The following is a 21,012-nucleotide window of genomic DNA, read 5'->3' as shown; positions in this document are numbered from 1 at the left end:
GTTTGGGATGAGTTTGGAGGGCTGCGGCGTAATACTCTTGGTAATTTAAAGTAAATGTGAAGGTGCTCTTTGGTAGAAAAAATATATGTATGAGTATGGATAGTCCAAGCCACTCTTCAAAAAAAGGTTAAAAAAGCTTTAATTTAAATCAGCTGTTCAACTAACACCAGCTGACGTGGGCGGAGTTAGGTAATTACAATGAGGTCTAGACCTTAACACATTATCACATACAAGCAGACACTAGGTGGAGTCCATATCAATTCATCAACATAGCAATGTAATAAAAACAAATAGAACTTTAGAGGAGTAGCCCCTTTGTCTGAAGCGATTATACATCTCTACACCTCAAAATCTTGTGCATTATCGCAGATCCGACACAGTCTCTGAAATTGTCCGAACGGGATGTTCCTAATTAGTGTAGGTGGATGGAAACTTTTCGCATGTAGCAACGTGTTTTTATGTGCCACCTGCCTAAATATTGTCGAGTGTAGATACCCCTGGATATCCTTATGAATCTCAAGATCAAGGAAATGTATTCTATCTTTATCAAAATCCAGGGATAGTTTAATATTGGAATTCGCTGCATTTAAGTATCGATGAAACGCCAATAATTCATTTTTTGTACCACACCACCACAAGATTACATCGTCAATAAATCTATCCCACCATATGATCTTATCCCTAAAGACATTGCAATCATTAAATACGACGTCTTCTTCCCATTTCCCCATGAACAAGCCCGCATACGATGGGCTAAAGCACGCCCCCATTGCGCAGCCTTTGATTTGCTTAAAAAAGTTTATCCTGAAATAAAAACACATTGTTATTTAATGTCCATTCAGTTAGCTCCACCAAAAAATCAGTGGGGGGGCTGTGTGGGTGTGGGCGTTTGTCAAGGAAGTGTCTTAGGGCTATAAGGCCTTGGTTGTGATCAATGTTTGTGTACAGGGCCTCCACATCCATAGTCACCAGAAGCGCGTCAGGCACTACACACATTTGTTACTAACCATTTTATAAATTGTAAGAGCACATTTGTGGTCTATATTTTACAATGTTCTCTATGCGCCGTTTTCTATGTGGGGTGCACAAAAAGACGGCTACAGGACCGCTTAGCTGAGCACAGATATGCCGCAAAAACAGGAAATTGTGACTATGCAATGACAAAACACTTCAAAGAAACGCATATAGACAAAACTATTGTATTTACTGTCATAGGAATTGATCATGTGCCTTTTACATCTAGCAGAGGGGATAGACAAAAAATATTAAACCAAAAAGAAAGTCGTTGGATATACAAACTGAATGCTATGACAGCCCCGGGATTGAATGACTCTATTGAAATGTTGGCTTTCTTGTAGATTCGATGAGCCATGTTTGTGTGATTGTTTATTTGTTTTTATTACATTGCTATGTTGATGAATTGATATGGACTCCACCTAGTGTCTGCTTGTATGTATATGTGATAATGTGTTAAGGTCTAGACCTCATTGTAATTACCTAACTCCGCCCACGTCAGCTGGTGTTAGTTGAACAGCTGATTTATCTTACTCGTCTGAACACCTTGTCTGTAATAGATTTTGCCCTGATTAAGGCCTAGCCAAGGCCGAAACATGTTGGCAATTTTAGCATGATGATTAAGCCTACCTATTAAAGCTTTTTTAACCTTTTTTGAAGAGTGCCTTGGACTATGCATACTTATCCATGTTGATCAGTTTGTTTAGGGTCCTTTTGTCAGATATTGAAGTGATGCACTCCAGTTCAGCTCCCACTACAGAGCCAGCCTTCCTTACCAGCCTGTCAAGTCGCCCAGCATCCTTCTTCTTTGTGCTTCCTCCCCAGCATACCACTGCATAGAAGAGGGCGCTGGCCACAACAGACTGATAGAAGCTGAGGAGCTTGCTGCACTCAGGAAGTACAGCCTGCTCTGTCCTTTCATGTAGAGTGCATCAGTGTTGGCTGACCAGTCCAGTTTATTGTCCAGGTGGAGACCCAGATACTTACCACCTCCACATTGACCCCATCAATGGAGACTGGTAGCAGAGCGGGCTTAGACCTGCGGAAATCCACCACCATCTCCTTGGTCTTTGAAGTGTTTAGTTGAAGGTGATTGAGTTTACACCACTGCACAAAGTCCTCCACCAGGCTCCTGAACTCGTCCTCTTGCTCGTCCCTGATACACCCCACAATTGCAGTATCATCAGAAAACTTCTGCATGTGGCATGACTCGGTGTTGTAGCAGAAGTCAGATGTGTACAGGGTGAACAGGACTGGAGAGAGCACAGTTCCCTGTGGCGCTCCGGTGCAGCTGATCACAGTGTCAGAGAGGCAGTTCTTCAGTCTGGCGAACTGTGGTGGTCTCGGTCAGGTAATCTGTAATCCAGGTTACCAGGTGAGCGTCCACACCCATCTGCAAGAGCTTGTCTCCCAGTCTGAGGGGTTGGATGGTGTTAAAAGCACTTGAGAAATCAAAGAACATGATTCTCACAGCAGTTTTCCCCTTGTCTAGGTGAGAATGTGTCCTGTGTAAAAGATAAGTGATGGCATCGTCCATGCCCACTTTCTCCTGGTATGCAAACTGTAACGGGTCTAGTGCATGGCATACCTGGGGTCTGAATATACCTAAGACCAGTCGCTCCATTGTTTTCATCACATGTGATGTTAGAGCGACAGGCCTGAAGTCATTAAACTCGCTGGGGTGTGGTTTCTTGGGGACGGGGGTGAGACATGATGTCTTCCACAGTGTTGGAACTTGTCCGAGACGTAGACTCCAGTTGAAGATGTGCTTCAGTGGCTCCCCCAGTTCAGCAGCACAGGCCTTGAGCAGCCTTGGACACAGTCTGTCAGGCCCGGCTGCCTTACGAGGATGGAGTTTTTTTTAAAAGATAACTTACTTGATCCGCTGTAATGATGGGTGGGGATGAAGGGAGTGGAGGGTGAGGAGGAGGAGGGGTGCTTCTGTGAGGGTTGTCGTGTGGCTAGAGACTGATGGCCGTTGGCTGAAGCCATTGTTGCCGCACTACTCGTGGTCACCATGTGGGGGAGAGGTGCGATAGCCTGATCAGCAGTGATGATGGGGGGGGGAGGGAGGGGGGCAGCATCTGGGGTCTGTGTGTCTGATGGCTGTTGACTGAGGTCGTTGTCACCTTGTTGTTCGTGGTCGCCATGTGGGGGAGGGGTGCAATATCCAGTGATGGTGGGGGTGAGTGTTGCACTGGTAATGAGGTGGGGTGGGGGCTGGGGATGGGCAATCGAACCTGTTGTAAAAGTGGTTCAGCTGGTTCGCCCTGTCCAGGTCTCCCTCCACAGAGCTGCAGAGATTTCATACAGTCCCACACCTCCTTCATGTTGTTATCTTGCAGCTTGGTCGTATGGTATGGTCGTAGACTGACCGCTAGTAACTCCACATCCTTACAGCATACAGTCTCCTTCACTGTAACATGTCCGGGATTGCACCATCTATTGTTTATGTATAGCACCAGTCCGCCTCCCTTCTTTTTGCCAGAAAGTTTATTGTCTCTGTCCAAACGAGCTACACTGAAGCTGGGCAGCTCAACGTTAGCTGGGCGGATAAGGCTTGTTAGCCACGTCTCTCTGTAAAGCATAGCAAACTACAATCCCTGTACAGCTTCTGATTTCTTACCAGGGCAGCCAGTTCGTCAGTCTTGTTGGCCAGTGAGTTCACGTTTCCCATAACCATCAAAGGAACTGAGGGCTTGTGTTTCCACTTCTTCTCCCGACGCCTAGTCCTCACTTTATCTCCCGCTCTGCACCCCCGAAAGCACCACAGTTCCTCCAGGATGTTTACGTGAACCCTACCAGCATTCCGTCGTATTGCAAGCAGCTGATTCCTTGTGTACACAAGTTTGTTGCCGCTGGAGCATTGTAATAGATCCATATCCATAGGATAGAATGAAAACACTCCTCAAAGTGCGAAATCCAAAAAAGTTGCGAAGTAAAAAAAAAAAGTAAAAAGTAAACAAAAGACGGTAAGAAAAATCACAAAGACACGGAGCTACCTCGACAGGCTGCCTCTCTCGTCGGCGCCGGAACCGGAAGGATTTAATTTCACTTATAGAGCGCCAAAATATTACACGTCTCATGGCGCTCAGAGTGTTAAAACATTCAGGGAGAGCCCATGATCATGTAGCGTAAACTCACCATAATGATCACCGATCTTTCAAGAAAGGTGCTCCAAGCGATGTCACACAGTTTCTAAGCTAAAACATTTGTGTCACATTCGGCAAACATCACCTCACCATCCGCTAGCTGTCTGTGCCCTGAATACACTGTAAAAAAATGTGGTCTCTGTGGACAGCCAAGGCTCCAAACACGGCAACAAAAACAACCTGGTCCTGGCTGGACCATAAAAACATAAACCACTCCAGCCAGTCACCGACAAGATGAGCGTTTAGGACAGTTTCAATTGCACGGGAGGGAGGGGGAGGGAGTAGCGAGCTAGCTCTTTGTTTTGTTTGAACGTCAACAGAAGCGACGATAGCCAACATCGCCTAGAGCACTTTTAATATAAATGTTTCATGCTAAATAAAACCTTTAGTTTGCCATTCTGTCCAAGGGGTTGACAGAGATATGCTGCCCCCAGTTTGTGTAGAGTGTAGAAATAAAATAATAAAATATAAGATTATTTATATAATAATGCATTTTCATACAGCATGGAACAACACCTAATGCAAAACCTAAATAATTTATCAGTACATAAGGGTAAAACAATGAATTCTTCAGAAAGTCAGCCCAGGGGATACTCACCAATAAACTGTGGCGGTCACTATGGGCCAGATGGACATGGCTGACATGTCGTGCTGCTTGAAGTACTTGAACAATGCCTTCCATGTTACAGCTGAGGCTGAAGCAGTCATGTGCCAGGATCAGCAGTTCTACCACTAAAGACAAAATAGAGGAAAATATCAGTTAATCAGCACTGCTGATCCCATCTGTTGGCTGATTCTTTACAGGTACCATTGGTACCATTTTCTAATATGTTTTAATTTATTATTAATTGTGCCCCAAAACAATATGTTTACCCAAGTTGCCACTGTTCATGAGATGGCAGACTATTCTATTCTATACTATGATTGGTCTATTCTCAGACTGTTGCACTTGGAGGAATTTAATGCCAGTGTACTGCTCATCAATACAACACTCTTTAGTATTTCTGCAGATTTGTGCAAGTTTTATTCTTTAAATAAAACTGTAAAGGGGTCAATGTATGCTATGATAGTACAGCTCAGCAGGTTGAGTGGCTGCTAGACAAAGGCGGTAAAAATACTAAGACCATGGGTTCGATACTCAGATAAATGCTGAACATCTTACTGCAGCTCAGCTCTGACAGTGGCAAGGTGGAGATGTGCTTCAGCAGTCTGTTTCCCACCAGGTTTGGGTCTCCACAAAGCTTAGCCAGCTGCCGGAAAGCCTCTCTCCCCTCTGACAAACAATATATTTGCTTGTCCCCTACAGAAAAATAAGTTGTTGAGTAATTGGAATCTTCCACACAACTCAAAACATTTCCTATCAAAGACTAATTTAAGTTACACCCCTAAATCTCTTCTCTGTTTATACAGTACCCTCCAGAAATATTGGCACCTCTGCTAAAGTTGACTGAAAATCAGTATAACAAATAATCTGTTGGTGATTTATTGTAATCTCACAATGAAAAAAAATAGGAAAAACCCAACCTTGAAGGGAAGCTAATTTATTTTGAGAAAAAGTAAAATCTCAAAGAAATAAATATAACTAAAATAAATAACTTATTTATTTAATATAACACGTTGCTCACAATTATTGGCACCCCTGAAAAATCTTATAAACAAAACCTAACAGAAGCATTTTCCTATCTAATTTCAAATTATTTAAGTTAATCAGAGTGTCTGTGAACTTTCAGAAGTAGTTCATGACTTTCTTTTTCACTATGGTATGAAAATAAAGTCACACAGAGGCTAAATCCTCTAGTCATTTTTCAACATCGGAAAGACAAGAGAATACACTAAATTTAAATAAAAAGAAAGTGTGTTGACATTTGTCAGAGAATGTCTATGACAACTAGGTGCTTTTGTTGAAATTGCCTATATTTACAGTTAAAACAATTCCTAAAACGTTATAATCATCTGGAAATGTGACAAACATCTTGGACAAAGACCCATGGTTATCTTGCCCCCACGTACAGTATGGAGGATGGTAAGATAGGCAAAAAGTACCACAACAAAAATATAAATGACAAAAAAATAATAATAAATAAATACAAAATACAAAATAATAATAATAATAATAATAATAATAATAATAATAATAATAAACAGATTATGATTGTAGATAAAAGAACATATGGTTACTGAAACTACTATAGGCCTAGAGGAAGATGTACAGTAAAGTTAAAGATGCCAGTTAGTTATAATGCTGAAAAGAAATAGAAATAAGATAAATAAACAAACAAGGGGAGAAATTAATGGACATTATAGGCCAAAGAAAATAGATGGTCTTTACATTTTTTTTAAAACTACTGTTGGTGGGACAGGACTTAATTTATATAGAACTGCACAGTCCCGCCCACAGCCGATGCCGGATGTAAAAATTCAATGCAATTTCTCCATTGACAATTGCGGTATAAGCCATAAAAACTTAACTGCACGTGGTAGACTTAAAACCAGCTACGGCTGTACTAAGCGATTGTATATGCTCCTATAGACACCAAGAGTTCATGGGGCACTAACCTTGTTTTGAGATAAATGCCTTTTATTCGCGATCTCTTGGATAAGTACTTCATTGCCCACAATCCTGAACAATCCCACAGTGATGCCTCTGATTGGTGGAAAGGCCGTTATGGTCATAGTTTGAAACTTTTCCAGTGAAAAATATTGACAACGATGGCGGAGTCTTTTACTGGCTATGGCGAAAATCTTAATGTGATTAAAAACTTTATATATATTGGTACTTGTATCAACAAGGATTGGGGTTTATACATCACACGAACTTAGTCAGGGCCAATACACTATCAAATAGACCACTGTAAATGTTAGTTTAAACACTCAAACTTTTCAGGTAGCCGACAGGCTACCCTTTAGCATTTCCGACATTGTATGTCATTACATAATGCAGCTAACACAAGCCTACATGCTGCAACACAGGTATAAAATATATTATGTTTTAGTGAGTGTCCAAAGGGGTGAAAGCCACTTTAAATCGGGTCACATTATTTACTGTTGTGTGTCCAAGAGTCAGTTTGTGGGTTTTGTAAAGGCCAGCATGAGGGACAAGACCTACAAAGTTGTGGTGAGTTAAGCAGGGAGGTTGGTAACGCTAATGCTGCTAGCAGTGCTAGTTAACATTAGCTAGGCTACTGTAGCCTTCATACTGTATGATTCATATCAATCATTAACCTAGGAATGCCGTTGCATTTAATGAACATTTTGTGTAATAATTCACGGCAAATTAATAAACTGAATATGGTGGTCCAAGAGCAGACCATGCACCAGTCCATGCATCAGCCCGACTGAGCAGTGATGACAGCATAGGATGAGTCAGGTAGCGTTACGAAGCACTGCCGTTAGCGTTAACGCTTTCACACACACACACGATATAAAATACACGATGATAAATATAAAATTCAATATCAAAACACTATTATTTACACGATTACTCCTGAAATAAGTGCTATTAACTGCGCATTCACTATATAAAAATCACTGTTTGGAGGAAAGGGTTCGTGTGCTGTCGCCGGTTGGAAATGGCAAAATAAATCGCGCCGATTTTGCCTATATTATTCAGTGAGGCACGGTGGTTTATGGGATGAGTAGTTCCTTCGCTCGGAAATGAAAATATGTACACAGTCTTGTACCCAGGGATGGATTACTGGACGGGCCTACCGGGCCCAGGCCCAGGGGCCCAAGGGGTCAGGGGGCCCTGAAGCCCAAGCCTTTGCATGGAATCATTGCCTCAATATCAACAAATCAGGATGTAGGCTATGAATCTGATTGAATTTAGTATTGGCCATCCCCAAAATGCACCAGAATACAGGAAATCACTAGCCTGGTAAACCAGACCCTGGAATCTTTCAGATTAGGGGGGTCTGGCCACGAGTAATGAAAATGGCCCAATTCGAGGGGCGGCACCAAGCATGCATTTGAAACTCTCACTGCACGCAGTTGGATAACGCTACGACCAATCACAACAATTCATCAGCGTCAGTCATCAGTGTAGCTCGCCTTTGTCCCGCCTACACCGATTTGATTGGTCCCTCTCGCTCGAGAGATAGAAGAAATTTGGATCATTGCTCGTGGCCAGAGTATCTTGCGGGCACAATTCAAATTGTGCTCTCGCGAGAACTCTGGATTTCCAGGGTAGGAAATCACATCAAACAAATTAAAAATGTTCTGGGGGAGGACCCCCAAACCCCCCCTCCCACATATACGACAATAAGTGGGGGGCCCTTAATACATCTGTGCCCAGGGGCCCGAAAGTTCATAATCCGCCCATGCTTGTTTTTTCTCTTCGTAATGATATGTTGTATGCTTATGAGTTATGCCGTAGCTGGTTAGCCTAAGACATGCTGTAAAACTCTTTAGATACGGATTTTTCCAAACATCAATGGGACAAATGAATGGGAATCTTACATCCGGCACCTAACCGCATTTTGGCTGTGGGCGGGACTGTGCAGCTCTATAGGGATATTATTCCAGAGTCTAGGGGCAGCAACAGAAAAAGCTCTATCACCTTTAGTTTTTAGGGTTGCATTTGGGACTGAGAGAAGATGTTGTGAGGAAGACCTCAGTGGCCTAGAATAGGGCTTTGACTCCGAACTTCGTTATTCGAATATAATTCGATTATTTTAAAAATGAAAGATATTCGAACGAATTTTAGGGATCTCTTAATATTCGAACCTGTAGCCTATGGAAATATTTTTTTGTAAATGTATTTGGTTGTAGCCTAAACGTTGTTTTCAATTCAGATTCCGAGGTTTTTTTCACGCCTTCTGAAGTGAAATCATACGAGCCCTCCGGGTGACATGGGGAAAAAAAACATGGGTTAAAAAAAAAAAGTCATGGGAAAAAAAACATGAAGAAGAAAAAAAAAAAACGATGTACTTTTGCGGGATCTTGCAAAACTTTTGCGGGATCTCGCAAAAGTTTTGCGGGATCTCGCAAAAGTTTTGCGAGATCTCGCAAAACTTTTTTTCTACTTTTGGAACTTGCTGGGCTTCCTACTTCACCCCAATAGGCCCACAAACCACTACCGCCAGATGGCAATCATATCATGATACTATGATTGCTCTATGACTGTTGCGTTTTGTGGGTTTTCTGGACACATTACATAGGCCTATGACACGGGAGGGAGAGGGAGACACCTGCGTGCGACACGCACACACATGCCAGTAGCAAGCGTGGGGATGTGGGTGTTATAGCATTACACAATTTTGCTGGAACACGATTCTATCCCCCCACACTTTTGTCAGATTAAATTGAAAGTAAAATATGGAAATAAAGCGGCTCCCGTAAAGAGTTGGACCCGTATCTATAACTCACACACAGAGACACAAATAGGTCTGTTGATTTGATTGAGCGGTCATCCAGCCAATCACATCAATTTAGGTGAAGAACCAGAGCCGCTCTGATCAAATTCAAAGTGTCGTCTTTCAAGGCTATGCTGCTGCTTGGGTCTGCATTGTAATGTCTGCAGTGAGCAGATTTCAGATAGAATTGAAATGATAATTGTTACCGCATTATGCTAATTTAGTAAACCAAAATTCACTGTCTGACTGACAGTTTTTGTCACAATGCAGGAGTCAAAGTGGCGGGGTGCATGCACCAAGGCACCTGTTTCTGCAGGAAAACCTTTGGCTACTGTTCTCAGTGCATTATGCTTTCTCTGCCTATGATCTGCAGCTTTTCTCAAACTATGGGCCTCCTCAACAATTAACCTACTACTGCTCCGCGTGAGCGAGAAATTAAGTTATGCCCGGTGCTTCACAGGTCTGCTCATTTGCAGCATACTTATTAATTTGGTGTCATCAACTATATAGACATAGCCCAGTCAGCACACATACAATACGTTTCAAGGCGGCTTGGAAAGGAACAGCTCAATTACATCGGCGTTCCATTTAGAGCGTCTAATTTGATCTGATCTTACAAGCGGCGGCATCAAGACACATTTGAGTTCTAGGCTACATCGTGATAGAAGCGGCTTATGATCACTCATGCAATGTGTGCGTCCCTGCAGCAAGTGAAACTGGAGGTAACGTGGGCTAGAAGCAACAATAGTTTAAACAACAACATGGCTTCCTGTAACGATCAATGGAAAAATGCATAGAAACTGCTAATCATAATCTTTAAATTGACATTAATCAAGCTGGCTATATGCAACACAATTTATTTATATTCCCTTTGCATATGTTTGGGTAGACTTCAAACGGTTTTGAATTTGAGCTTACAGTTCTGTGTCCTTTACATTTATTTAATAGGTATTAGTGATACCTCGAAATTAGGCTGCTATCTGTTAGGCAATTTATTGTAGCCTGCTAACCCATATGCACAAAACATAATTTCTGAAATGATTTCTTGATTTATAACATGAGATATGTCTCCATGTAGAGTAGTGTCAAATAGTGAAGTGATAGCAGGTAGCATGTAGGCCTACATGTCACATGAGCCACATAAATGACGGGCGCTGCTTCTTCTGTCCCTCCCAAACTGCATTAAAATGGTGTTTTTAGCAATCAGAATTTCCATTTTTTTTCGGGGGAGAAACTCCCGGACACCAATATAGTCCGCACCCCTCTTAGAAAATACTTACAACGTCCCTGTAGGGAGTTATTTATAATTTGGCCAGAGTGTTTCATTTTCCTATCCCACAACCCCCACACTTTTAAAAAGCTTGATACGCCTCTGACACACACACACACACACACAACATACAGGAACATCACAATGTAACTAAGCTCGGCGCTACAATTATGATCAAAGGCCTATGCAATTATTGACAGAATTTAACGGACCTTTGTTCCTCCCGGTTCGCTTCGTTAACCCCTCTGATATGATTGCCATCTGGCGGTAGTTGTTTGTGGGCCTATTGGGGTCAAGTAGGAAGCCCAGCAAGTTCAAAAGTAGAAAAAACTTTTTGCGAGATCCCGCAAAAGTTCATCGTTTTTTTTTCTTCTTTGTGTTTTTTTCCCACGTGACTTTTTTTTTTTTTTAACCCATGTTTTTTTCCCCCCATGTCACCCAGGGGGCTCCGTAAAATCACGAGCTCATTAGCAAGGCTATTATTGGCCATATGGGCTCCTGTAGGTTAGCATCCTGGCTGGTTCGCGCTTAGTGAGCTCAGCTCCCACATGGACATTTTTATTTTAAACTTAACCTTCCTCTGATTTTAAATCACCTTAGTTATCAATCAAAGCAAACAGGGAAAAGAAATGGCAACACAATCATTAAAAACACTCAAATAAAGTAAAGATAAGTTTGAATGAAAAGCAGCACTGGTTGAAGCCTGGAAATATTGTAAACAAAGTAATGTTAGCTTAATTTGCTAGTTTATCATAGTCTATGGTTAGACTGTTCAGTTTCCCCACGTGTGTTTAAGTTTCAATTGAATACTTTTTCTTCTTGGGACAGGCCCGTTTGAGTCTTGGAAAATACTTTTCCATTTGCATTGGGATTGAGATGATTAGAATTTAGCAGTCAATTTGAATGCAGTAGTTTTGAACAAATTCGTGCAGCGTGCTAATGATGCTAACCGGATTTAATAGCAATTTAGCCAGTCGTCTTGCACGATTAATGTTTGGATTACATGTGCATGCTGAGGAGGGATGCGCCTGTTGAGAGGGAGAGAGAGAGAGAGTGCACGGGGCAAGGAGAGTCTGTGTTGAGGTAACGTTAGGCCTACTTCTACCGCCTACTCTGGTAGAGTTTGACATACTACAATGCAAGATATATTTAGCCTATTTTATTTATGGACAACATAAGGCAGGAGGTGTGTGTTGCTTTTAATTATGAATGATCTATCGAACGTATTTTTTTATTAATATCGATTACATGTGCGATACATATCGCTATCGTTTTATCGCCCAGCCCTATGCTCAATAATAACAATTTTGACACACGCATAAATACTCAGCCTTTCGTGCACGTAGTCTATTGACATTGACTGATACACTGCCCTCTGGTGGACAGAACAAATAGAACTTAAGTTTGATAACAATATCGGTCTTACTGAAGACATTTAATGGTTAAAATATTATTAATACATATTCAAATATATTCGAATTTTAATATTAATAAACAAACGAACTTCGAATATGATTTTTGGGCAAAAGTCAAAGCCCTAGCCTAGAAGGACAGTAGGGACTTAAAAGATCACAGATATACTGTGGTGCCATTCCATTTAGGGCTTTGAAAACAAAAAGTAAAACTTTATATATATATATTATTTTTTTTTTGGGGGGCTTTTTATGCCTTTAATTAGATAGGATAGTGGAGATTGACAGGAAGTGAGTGGAAGAGAGAGTCGGGGTGGGATCCGGAAAGGACCACGGGGCGGGAATTGAACCCTAGTCGCCGGAGTACGGTGCAGGTGCCCCAGCCAGTCACGCCACTGCTGGGGCCACAAAAAGTACAACTTTAAAATGAATTTTGTATTTGACAGGTAACCAGTGGAGTTGGGCCAGCACGGGACTTATATGCATATGTTTTTTAGTTCCAGTAAGAAGCAGAAGAACTTCAGAAGAAGTAAGAAGCTGCAGCAGATTGAAGTCTAGCAAGGGTAGATTGGTTCAGACCTAAATACAGAGAGTTACAATAGTCCAGCCTAGATGTAACAAAAGCATGGATTATAATTTCTAATTCAGTATATGAGAGCCAGGGCTAATTTAGTTATTGTTCTTAGTTGAAAAAAGCTTCCCTTAACCACACTACTGACTTGCTTTTTGAAATTCAAAGAGGAATCTAGGTAAACACCTAGATTTCTGACCTCACTGTGGCCCTGTGTACAGCCAGTGGCCCAAGTGCATTTCTTATTTTAGGAACAGAGCTGAGTGGACCAAAAAAACCCTCTGTTTTCTTTTCATTTAATTGTAAGAAATTTGCAGCCATCCAACTCTTTATGTCATTAAGGCAGTTAAACAGGCTTTCCAAAGTGCAGCAACTTTCGGCTGTTAATGGCAGGTAAAATTGAGAGTCATCTGCATAGCAGTGATATTGAATGTTATGTTTGTTAAAAATGGAGACAAGAGGCAGCATATAGGGAATAGCAGAGGGCCTAAAATGGAACCCTGAGGGACACCACATTTGAGCAATGGACAAAATATGATGATATGATGTGAACCATTTCAACACCACCCCTTGCAGACCTACTTCAACCTCCAGACGTTTTAAAAGGATGATATGGTCAATGGTATCAAAAGCTGCACTAAGGTCAAGAAGTGCTAAGAGGGCATTAAATATTCACCCTCTTTAAGTCAGCATTGAGTAGATGCAGCATTGGCCGCAATTTAAGCATGGAGTCTGCGTGGATAGGTCTCGATTAGGTCTGCACATCCATTCCCTCACTTATGCTTGTCAATAACCTTTTCTTTGAGTTGTTTGGAGTGTTCTTTTGTCTGGAATTATAGCCAGGAATACCGATTGACTAGTGACTGGACCTTCCAGGTGCAGGTGTCTATATATTATTATACTATACACATTCACTGCACTCAGACAATCTACATTTCACTAAATGTGAGACTATTAGCACCAATTGGCTGGACCATTGTTGATTTAGGTCAGTTACTTTAAGGGGGGAGAATATTTATGCAATCACTTATTTTGCATTATATATTTTTAATTAATTAACATTACTTTGTAGAAATTTGACATTAAAAAGGGGATTTTTGAAAATTGTTGTAAATAAGGCCAAATTATGACAAAGATTCCATTCATTAAGGCAATAAAAGGGGAAATATCCAAGGGGGGTGAATATTTTTTATAGGCACTGTAACAGACATAATACGAATATGATAACAAGGTTAAAAACGTTTCACCAGAGTAGGAAACTAACATGCAGAGTTCTTGTTCCTTGTCTTGCACACCATTCCATAGATAAGTGGTTTATCCCAGGAAGTGAATAGATTTGCATATGGTGGCCACACATGTGAGCTCATTACTTAAAAGCTATCCAAAACCTGATGACACATGCTAACTGGTGTCCTCTGGCAATATAGCACGCAGTGTTGTTTCTGACCAACACCACAGATCTACAAAGTGGCTAGTAGTAGGCAAGTAGGCATGGTGTGACCGTCCTCCATATGCCATCCAAACAGATCTGATAATTCCAAGAGCATTCTGATGACTCCAACTATTTGAAATAGTTGGGAGCCGTAGCCTACTGGTTAGCATTTCGGACTTGTAACCCAACGGACTTGGGTTGCCGGTTCGACCCCCGACCAGTAGGCACGGCTGAAGTGCCCTTGAGCAAGGCACCTAACCCCTTACAGCTCCCCGAGCGCCGCTGTTGTTGCAGGCATCTCACTGTGCCGGGATTAGTGTGTGCTTCACTTCACTGTGTGTTCCAGGGATTAAAGTGAAAAAAAATCGTTTGACTGAACTTTTTTCAGGCCATAAGTCATACGTTGTTCTTATCTACCTATTGGTTTTTAATGTACAAAAAGATGCAAACAGCAAAGTAAAGGGAGTATTCGCCTTATTCACACGGCGGCCATTGTTTAAACCAAAACGAGGCTACAGGGTACACTTACTATATAATTAATGCCACCTACAGGTGAATGCATAGAACATAACAATCCTATGGTTTGTGTACCCTGTAGCCTCGTTTTAGCCGCCAATGGCCGCCATGTGAATAAGGCAAATTGAGAGTGTTCTTGATTGAGATAGAGTTTTCCTGATGAACAAAAATATATTTTAGTACCATCCCTGACCATTGCTGATTAGCCATTGCTGTTCTTTTCTACTGCAGCAATATTGTAGAAAGGCTTTAACGCACTCTTATTTAATTACTTCAGGCCAAAAGTGTTTAAAGGGGAGATTTTTTTCTTGTTAATATGCAATTCAACACCAAGTAAAATCTATAAAATCAAGTTTGCAAGACTTCCCATTTCCTCATCAAAGTAACGAACCAGAACATTCTAGATATTGTTCATATTTCCATTTGTTGCCTCATCCGCATTTAATGAAAACATGGTAATTTTGACAACTCAGTTTTTGACAACTCAGTTTTCCAAGACAACGACAATCTGGAGACGGTGCTTTTGTCTTCAGCAACAGATTGTATAAGGTTGACAAGAGGTTGCGATATGGTGAGGGACAGGTCGTGTTGTGCTATGAAAGAACATGCGTAGCCTACTTTCTAAACGTAAAAACGGTCAGCCATAGATAAACGTAGCCTACCTCTGTCGTGGTGGCTAGTTGCACCAGGTAGGTAAGATGTCCTGAAGTGCACAAATGTTAACCTTATGGCGGTCTTCTGATTGGTGGCGTGCTAAAACGTTTTCCTATTGCATCCATAAACAATTTTCTTGCAGTGAACCGCGCAAAAGCAAACCCCTGGCACTTTAATTTCTTTACACCATGGCTTAATAATAATAATAATAATAATAATAAAGCTTTATTTGTATAGCACCTTTCATACACAGAATGCAGCTCAAAGTGCTTTACATTTGAAACATGTAACACAATAATAGTCAGTCAGTCATTATCAATCACTTTTCTTTGCTGTTTATGTTATACTCAGCAACATATCAAAAATATAGAAAATGACGTCATAAGACTGGCAGCCTTAACCCTCTTACCCTTGTTAGTTCTCGCCCGTTTCCAACAGCTGCCCATCTCCATTTATTTTTTAACTTTTGACGCCTGCCTTCCTTTAGCAACAACGCATCCATGACAGCTAGTGGCCTTGCCAAATAGACGCACACAAATCATGACGCTAATATGCGAGGTTCTGGTAGGCCTATTGGTTATGGTTTTGTGCTATAAATTAATAATATTTTATAGCAAAGTTTTAAGTTGACTATTTTAATTGTATGGTTATTTTTTGTCAACATACACTCACAACCTACTGTCGTTAAAAGTGAGGCCTAAGCAAAATAGGCTAAAAGGCTGTCTGTCGTCACAAACAGACTGACCCCTTACTCAACAGTTCGCAATGATGACAGTGATATTATTTTTTTTTTATTATTTCGGTCAAAACCTTCCGTCGCAAATTGTGAAAAACATTGTTGTACATATCATAACAGACGGGATAATAAATTGCATATGCTACGGTTTATATTGCGTCGCTTTACACATAAGTTGTAGGTTTAGTTGTGCGGTTAGTTGCATTGAAAACTGTAACAATAATAGTAGCCTACATCGGGTGGCATAGAAGGCTATCTGTTTAAGTCATAGGTGACACCCAAAATGAATGACCTCCCCTGACAAGAGTTCGCGATAGTAAGAAATTGTCTACATTGATGCACGGAAAGAACACAGCCTACGCTTCTTCTCAGGAGCGTGCGGTCCATATGGGCAGGTGGGGCAGCGAACTACCTGAAGCGTCCTCCACAAAAAATAGTTCTTCAGTAAATCATTGCTCCAAGTCTACTTTTAATAATGTGATTGTCACATTAATTATCTATAGTTTCTGTAGGCAACTATTTTTGGTCTATTGACATCAACTTTTGGATGATGATGGCGATTCTCGTTGAGTGTAATGTGTCATGCAATGTTGGGGCAGGGCACCTCGACGATCGCATTCCTCAATAATTTATCGCATAACCCTGGCGGCTTTAAAGAGGATTGCAATCCCGCTAAAAAGCGCCCTGTATGGTCGTGAAGTAGTCTGCCCCATGGTCATATTCTAGAACTACTCAAATTATTCCGCCAGTTATAAATTAGGCCTATCGTTTCATTTCAAGATGCAGAAATGGCGAGTAGTGTTGCACCTGTTAACCGTGTTGAGTTTCTGTTAAATTAGGTGAAATTAGAAGATACGTTAGCAAACCTGGTGTCTTCCTTGGTTTAGCTTCTAGTGGATTTAATAGCATCTTTTGACAGCAAAAAGCGAAGGCAACGGTGTTCAAAGGTATGGCATAGGTTGCTGCAGAGAATGAGGTATATCCTATAATATAGCCTAGTTTCTACAGCGAAAGTGGTCAGACAATTATCCATAACACCCAACTGTCTTGAGTTGCAGTTATAAAACCCAACTACTTAAAAAATATTAGATAGTTAGCAGCAGGCCAGATGGAGCAAAACAAAAAAAGTTTTGTTATGCTTCGCTGGTTTAACGTGATGAGAACGGTGCAAACTTAACTGATGTGTTACTGATCTACAATTCTGACTGTGACATGATTTAAGCATACAGCAAAGTCCTGTAAAATATGTCATTTTAATGTAGCTCAAAATGATAGGCTATTAAAAAGTCAGACTTTCTGCCCTACCAAAATGTATGGTCACCGCGACGCTTCTCGAATTAGCACATAGAGCTCACAATATCATATCCAAAAAGTTAAACGGATTGGCCAACCTCATCAGCTGTATCTAATGTGTCACTATAATCCAACTTTTAGACCGTTATAGTCCTGAATTTCCCCTCGGGGATCAATAAAGTATCCATCTATCTATCTATCTATCTATCTATCTATCTATCTAGTCTTTGGAAAAGCAAAGGTGATAATCCCCCCCCCTCCTATTTTTTTCTTATCGGATCTGCATCGATCTCAAATATGACATTTCTAAAATCAAATTGACGGAAATCCGTCCTATGACGGAGAACTTTAATCCTTGGTGTTCACTGTGTGCTGAGTGTGTTTCACTTATTTACGGATTGGGATAAATGCAGAGACCAAATTTCCCCTCACGGGATCAAAAGAGTATAAATACTTAAATATCACCAAAGAAAAAAGTTGGCTCACCAAATTCTTCTTCTTGAACAGATGCTTGTATCCCCTGAACCACAAATGATGATATGAGTTGTGCAACAGTATCTGGCTGCAGGCCTTGTACACTGATGAAAACCTGTGCCGTCTTATAGCGGTCCTGTTGCTGAGATAACAATATCTTCTGCAGCACAGCCTCTGGCTCTGCAGCAGATATCTCACTGTAGGAACACTTCAGCTCCTGTGTAAGAGTATCATTTAATGCACACACATAGTGGCTGTACTTTATAATTAAACAACACAAGTATTCCTTATTGCACCAACTATTAACATTATTATTCCAACAATTATTAACAAGCACCTTAGCACCAATATTGTTTGGATTACAACAGTTTGAAAGTAAAAATATGATTGGTTGAGAAAGTGTGATGGAAGATTTCTTTACCTTGGCTAGTTCATAAAGGCTAAGGACCTGTTTACAATAGTTCTTTCCATGACAACACTCATTCACAAGTCTCTGCAGCTGAGAAACCACCTGGTCCTCTGGCAAAGGCACCACAACAAAAGAGGACAAGCTTCCCAAACTAGAACCTAGGGAGGGATGAGAACTTGTCAAATTAGTAATTTCGTGTCATATTTAACACAACACACTGAGGCTAAACAGTGCCATGGCCTACACACGAGTGAGAGGGAGGTTGCCATTTTGAGGGTGCAGTGGCTATAAAAAGTATCCCCCCCCCCTTGAATATTTCTCCTTTTACTGCTTTTATTGCTTATTTTACATTATATATATTTTTAATCAATTAGCATTACTTTGTAGAAATCTGCTTTCACTTTGACATTAAACAGGGGGGTTTTGTAAATTGTAAAAAAGGACAAATTAAATGATCAAGATTCCATTTATAAGAGCAGTAAAAGGGGAAATATCCAAGGGGGTGAATACTTTTTATAGGCACTGTAGTAACTGACACACCGTTAAAAGCATAGTAGCTATTTTCTCAGAAATGTGCTTGTGAACTCTAATGTAAACCTATAGTAGCCTACGTCTCCCTGAAGAAATCTGTGATGATGTTTTGCTCATAGGATAAAAATAAAGTAGTAATGATAATAAGAGAATAAATGATCTATTTGCAAATATGTATACACCACAACGTGACTGAGGCGGTGTAGAAAAAGTGTCCATAAGACCCATTTGTTAGAAGGAGATATGTTGCCAAAAACAGGTGGAATAAGGTGGGGAAATACTAATTAAAGAGAACAAAACTTGTGGATGATATTATTTGATGTCACCGTAATATGCAAATAACTTCATTTAATAATAACATATGATCTATAGTATTGATATTGGTTGGTGTTGGCACTTCACAACCAGTGAGCTAATTTTGCAGGCTCCTTCTACCAACGAACTCACCCTTGACCTGTATGAAAATTTGAAAGAAAAAAAGACAGCATGTTTGCCAGACTCCCTAATGTTAAGTATGAAATATGTAAATTACAAGGATCTTACTTCCATTGGCTGATACAGGAAGAGGGCTGAAATGAATTGTGCAATAACAATTGCCTGATGCAGCGATAAATGACATGTTGCCTTCAGGAATCAGCTAACATTAACATGCTAATGTTTCAGCAACCTGTTGAATTTTATGAATTGTCCCTGTGTGTTTATTCTGTGTAGATACATCTGACAATACAGAGATTACAGCGAGAAATCTGAGGAAAACTCACAGTCCTGAAGGCTCTTCATTGTTTCAGTACCCAGTACCTCCTTGAAGTCTTTCTGGTGTTCACCAGAAGCAAGACCACGGCAGTGAAGAACCAACCACACATCACGATAGTGGAAGTGGAAGTAGCGGCAGACACGACTAGCCTCATATATGCAGCCATCATCTAGAAGATGCCCTAACAGCATGGACAATGCACTCTGTTCTTTAACATCTTGAGGTCCATATATTTCCTTACTAGAGGATGAAGGCATGTCATCTAGGCTCAGGTACTTCGGGTCACCAAGGGTAGGCACTTTGGAGAAGGAAAACTCCTTCATCATTTCCTCAAAAGAGTCATTATTCCCAGCCGGTGGTGTAGTAAATAGGCTGTCCTTTGCTAGGTCAGTGACAAGAATTTGCCAGTGCACCCGACACCTCCACAGCTTTTCCTCAATCTGCTCTAGCTGGGCCAAGGATGGACATTCTTGTTGGGAAAGCCAGTAGCCAGCAAGGGAGAAAAGCACACAACACTCCTGCATGCACAACAGTTCCATTTCTACTGCCTGATGAGATTCTGACTGGGACTGATCAGCCAGAGACAGGAAGAAATTTGAGGCAGCCTCGATGTTAGTCCTATTAATCTTGAACTGGTCATGACATCTCCTTAAGAATGACAGTCTAACATCCTTTCTTTCCCACTGATGCTTGCTTTTCAAACTGTGCAAGTGGTGATGTAGCTTCATGCCAAGGGAAATACAATAAAACAGTTAATTATAGAATGAGTAAGTAATAAGTATTCAAATACTGCTCTCGGAATTATTTATTGTATCAGATAGTAAGGGTAAAAAATGTTTTTTGTTCATATGTTTTACAAGTCAGTATTTTTATTCACATCAGACACTGGTTGAATGAAAACATTAACTAACCTCAGTGATTATTAGAGCATCAATAGACAGATCGGCTAAGTCTGCCACCTGTCTTGCTTGGCTGAAATACCCCAAAGCTTGTAGCTCTTGGAGCATTTTCTGGCACTCCTGCTGCAGAACATCAGAGGAATATCGCTCCAGAAAGTGAGGGGAAAGGGATACAGGAGTGCCCTGTAGAACTTGGCTGAGGTGGCTAAGTGTCTTGAAGTCTGGACCTGCACACATACATAGGTATGAAAAGCAAAGCACATGAACATTAAGTCAAACGAGCAATCTAAAATGTATCTAAACTGATTCCCACTATACCTTCTCTGGGGGTTTCAGGCCTTAATGCTTTGGATTATGGGTTATGACATGGCCGCTATGTAGTTGCTCTGGGTTAGTTATGGATTTTCATCCTCATTGATTATCAGGTTCAAATAATGACCATAACCCATGATTGGTGTGGTGGTTTGTTTCATATATTATTTCTGAAATATATAGGCCTATGATTAGCCTAGAAATCTAGACGCACCCTAGCGGCAGCAAATTA

The 21,012-nt window shown here is 40.9% G+C and overlaps 1 protein-coding gene across 3 annotated transcripts in view; it reads right to left on the bottom strand.

Moving 5' to 3' along the window:
- Positions 1-21,012, bottom strand: part of spg11 (SPG11 vesicle trafficking associated, spatacsin) — a 76,041-nt gene that overhangs the window by 21,052 nt on the left and 33,977 nt on the right. For all 3 annotated transcript variants that reach the window (XM_048256462.1, XM_048256460.1, XM_048256461.1), the window contains exons 29-34: positions 20,481-20,695; positions 19,577-20,291; positions 18,297-18,442; positions 17,888-18,092; positions 5,329-5,466; positions 4,765-4,898 (exon numbers count right to left, since the gene is read on the bottom strand). In XM_048256462.1, the coding sequence (XP_048112419.1) occupies positions 4,765-4,898; positions 5,329-5,466; positions 17,888-18,092; positions 18,297-18,442; positions 19,577-20,291; positions 20,481-20,695 (1,553 nt within the window). The remainder of the gene's footprint in view (positions 1-4,764; positions 4,899-5,328; positions 5,467-17,887; positions 18,093-18,296; positions 18,443-19,576; positions 20,292-20,480; positions 20,696-21,012) is intronic.

The sequence above is a fragment of the Alosa alosa genome, chromosome 11 (genome assembly GCF_017589495.1).
Source record: "Alosa alosa isolate M-15738 ecotype Scorff River chromosome 11, AALO_Geno_1.1, whole genome shotgun sequence".
Classification (NCBI taxonomy): domain Eukaryota; kingdom Metazoa; phylum Chordata; class Actinopteri; order Clupeiformes; family Clupeidae; genus Alosa; species Alosa alosa.
Note: the sequence above shows the minus strand (reverse complement) of the source record. Positions and strands in the feature narration are given on the sequence as shown.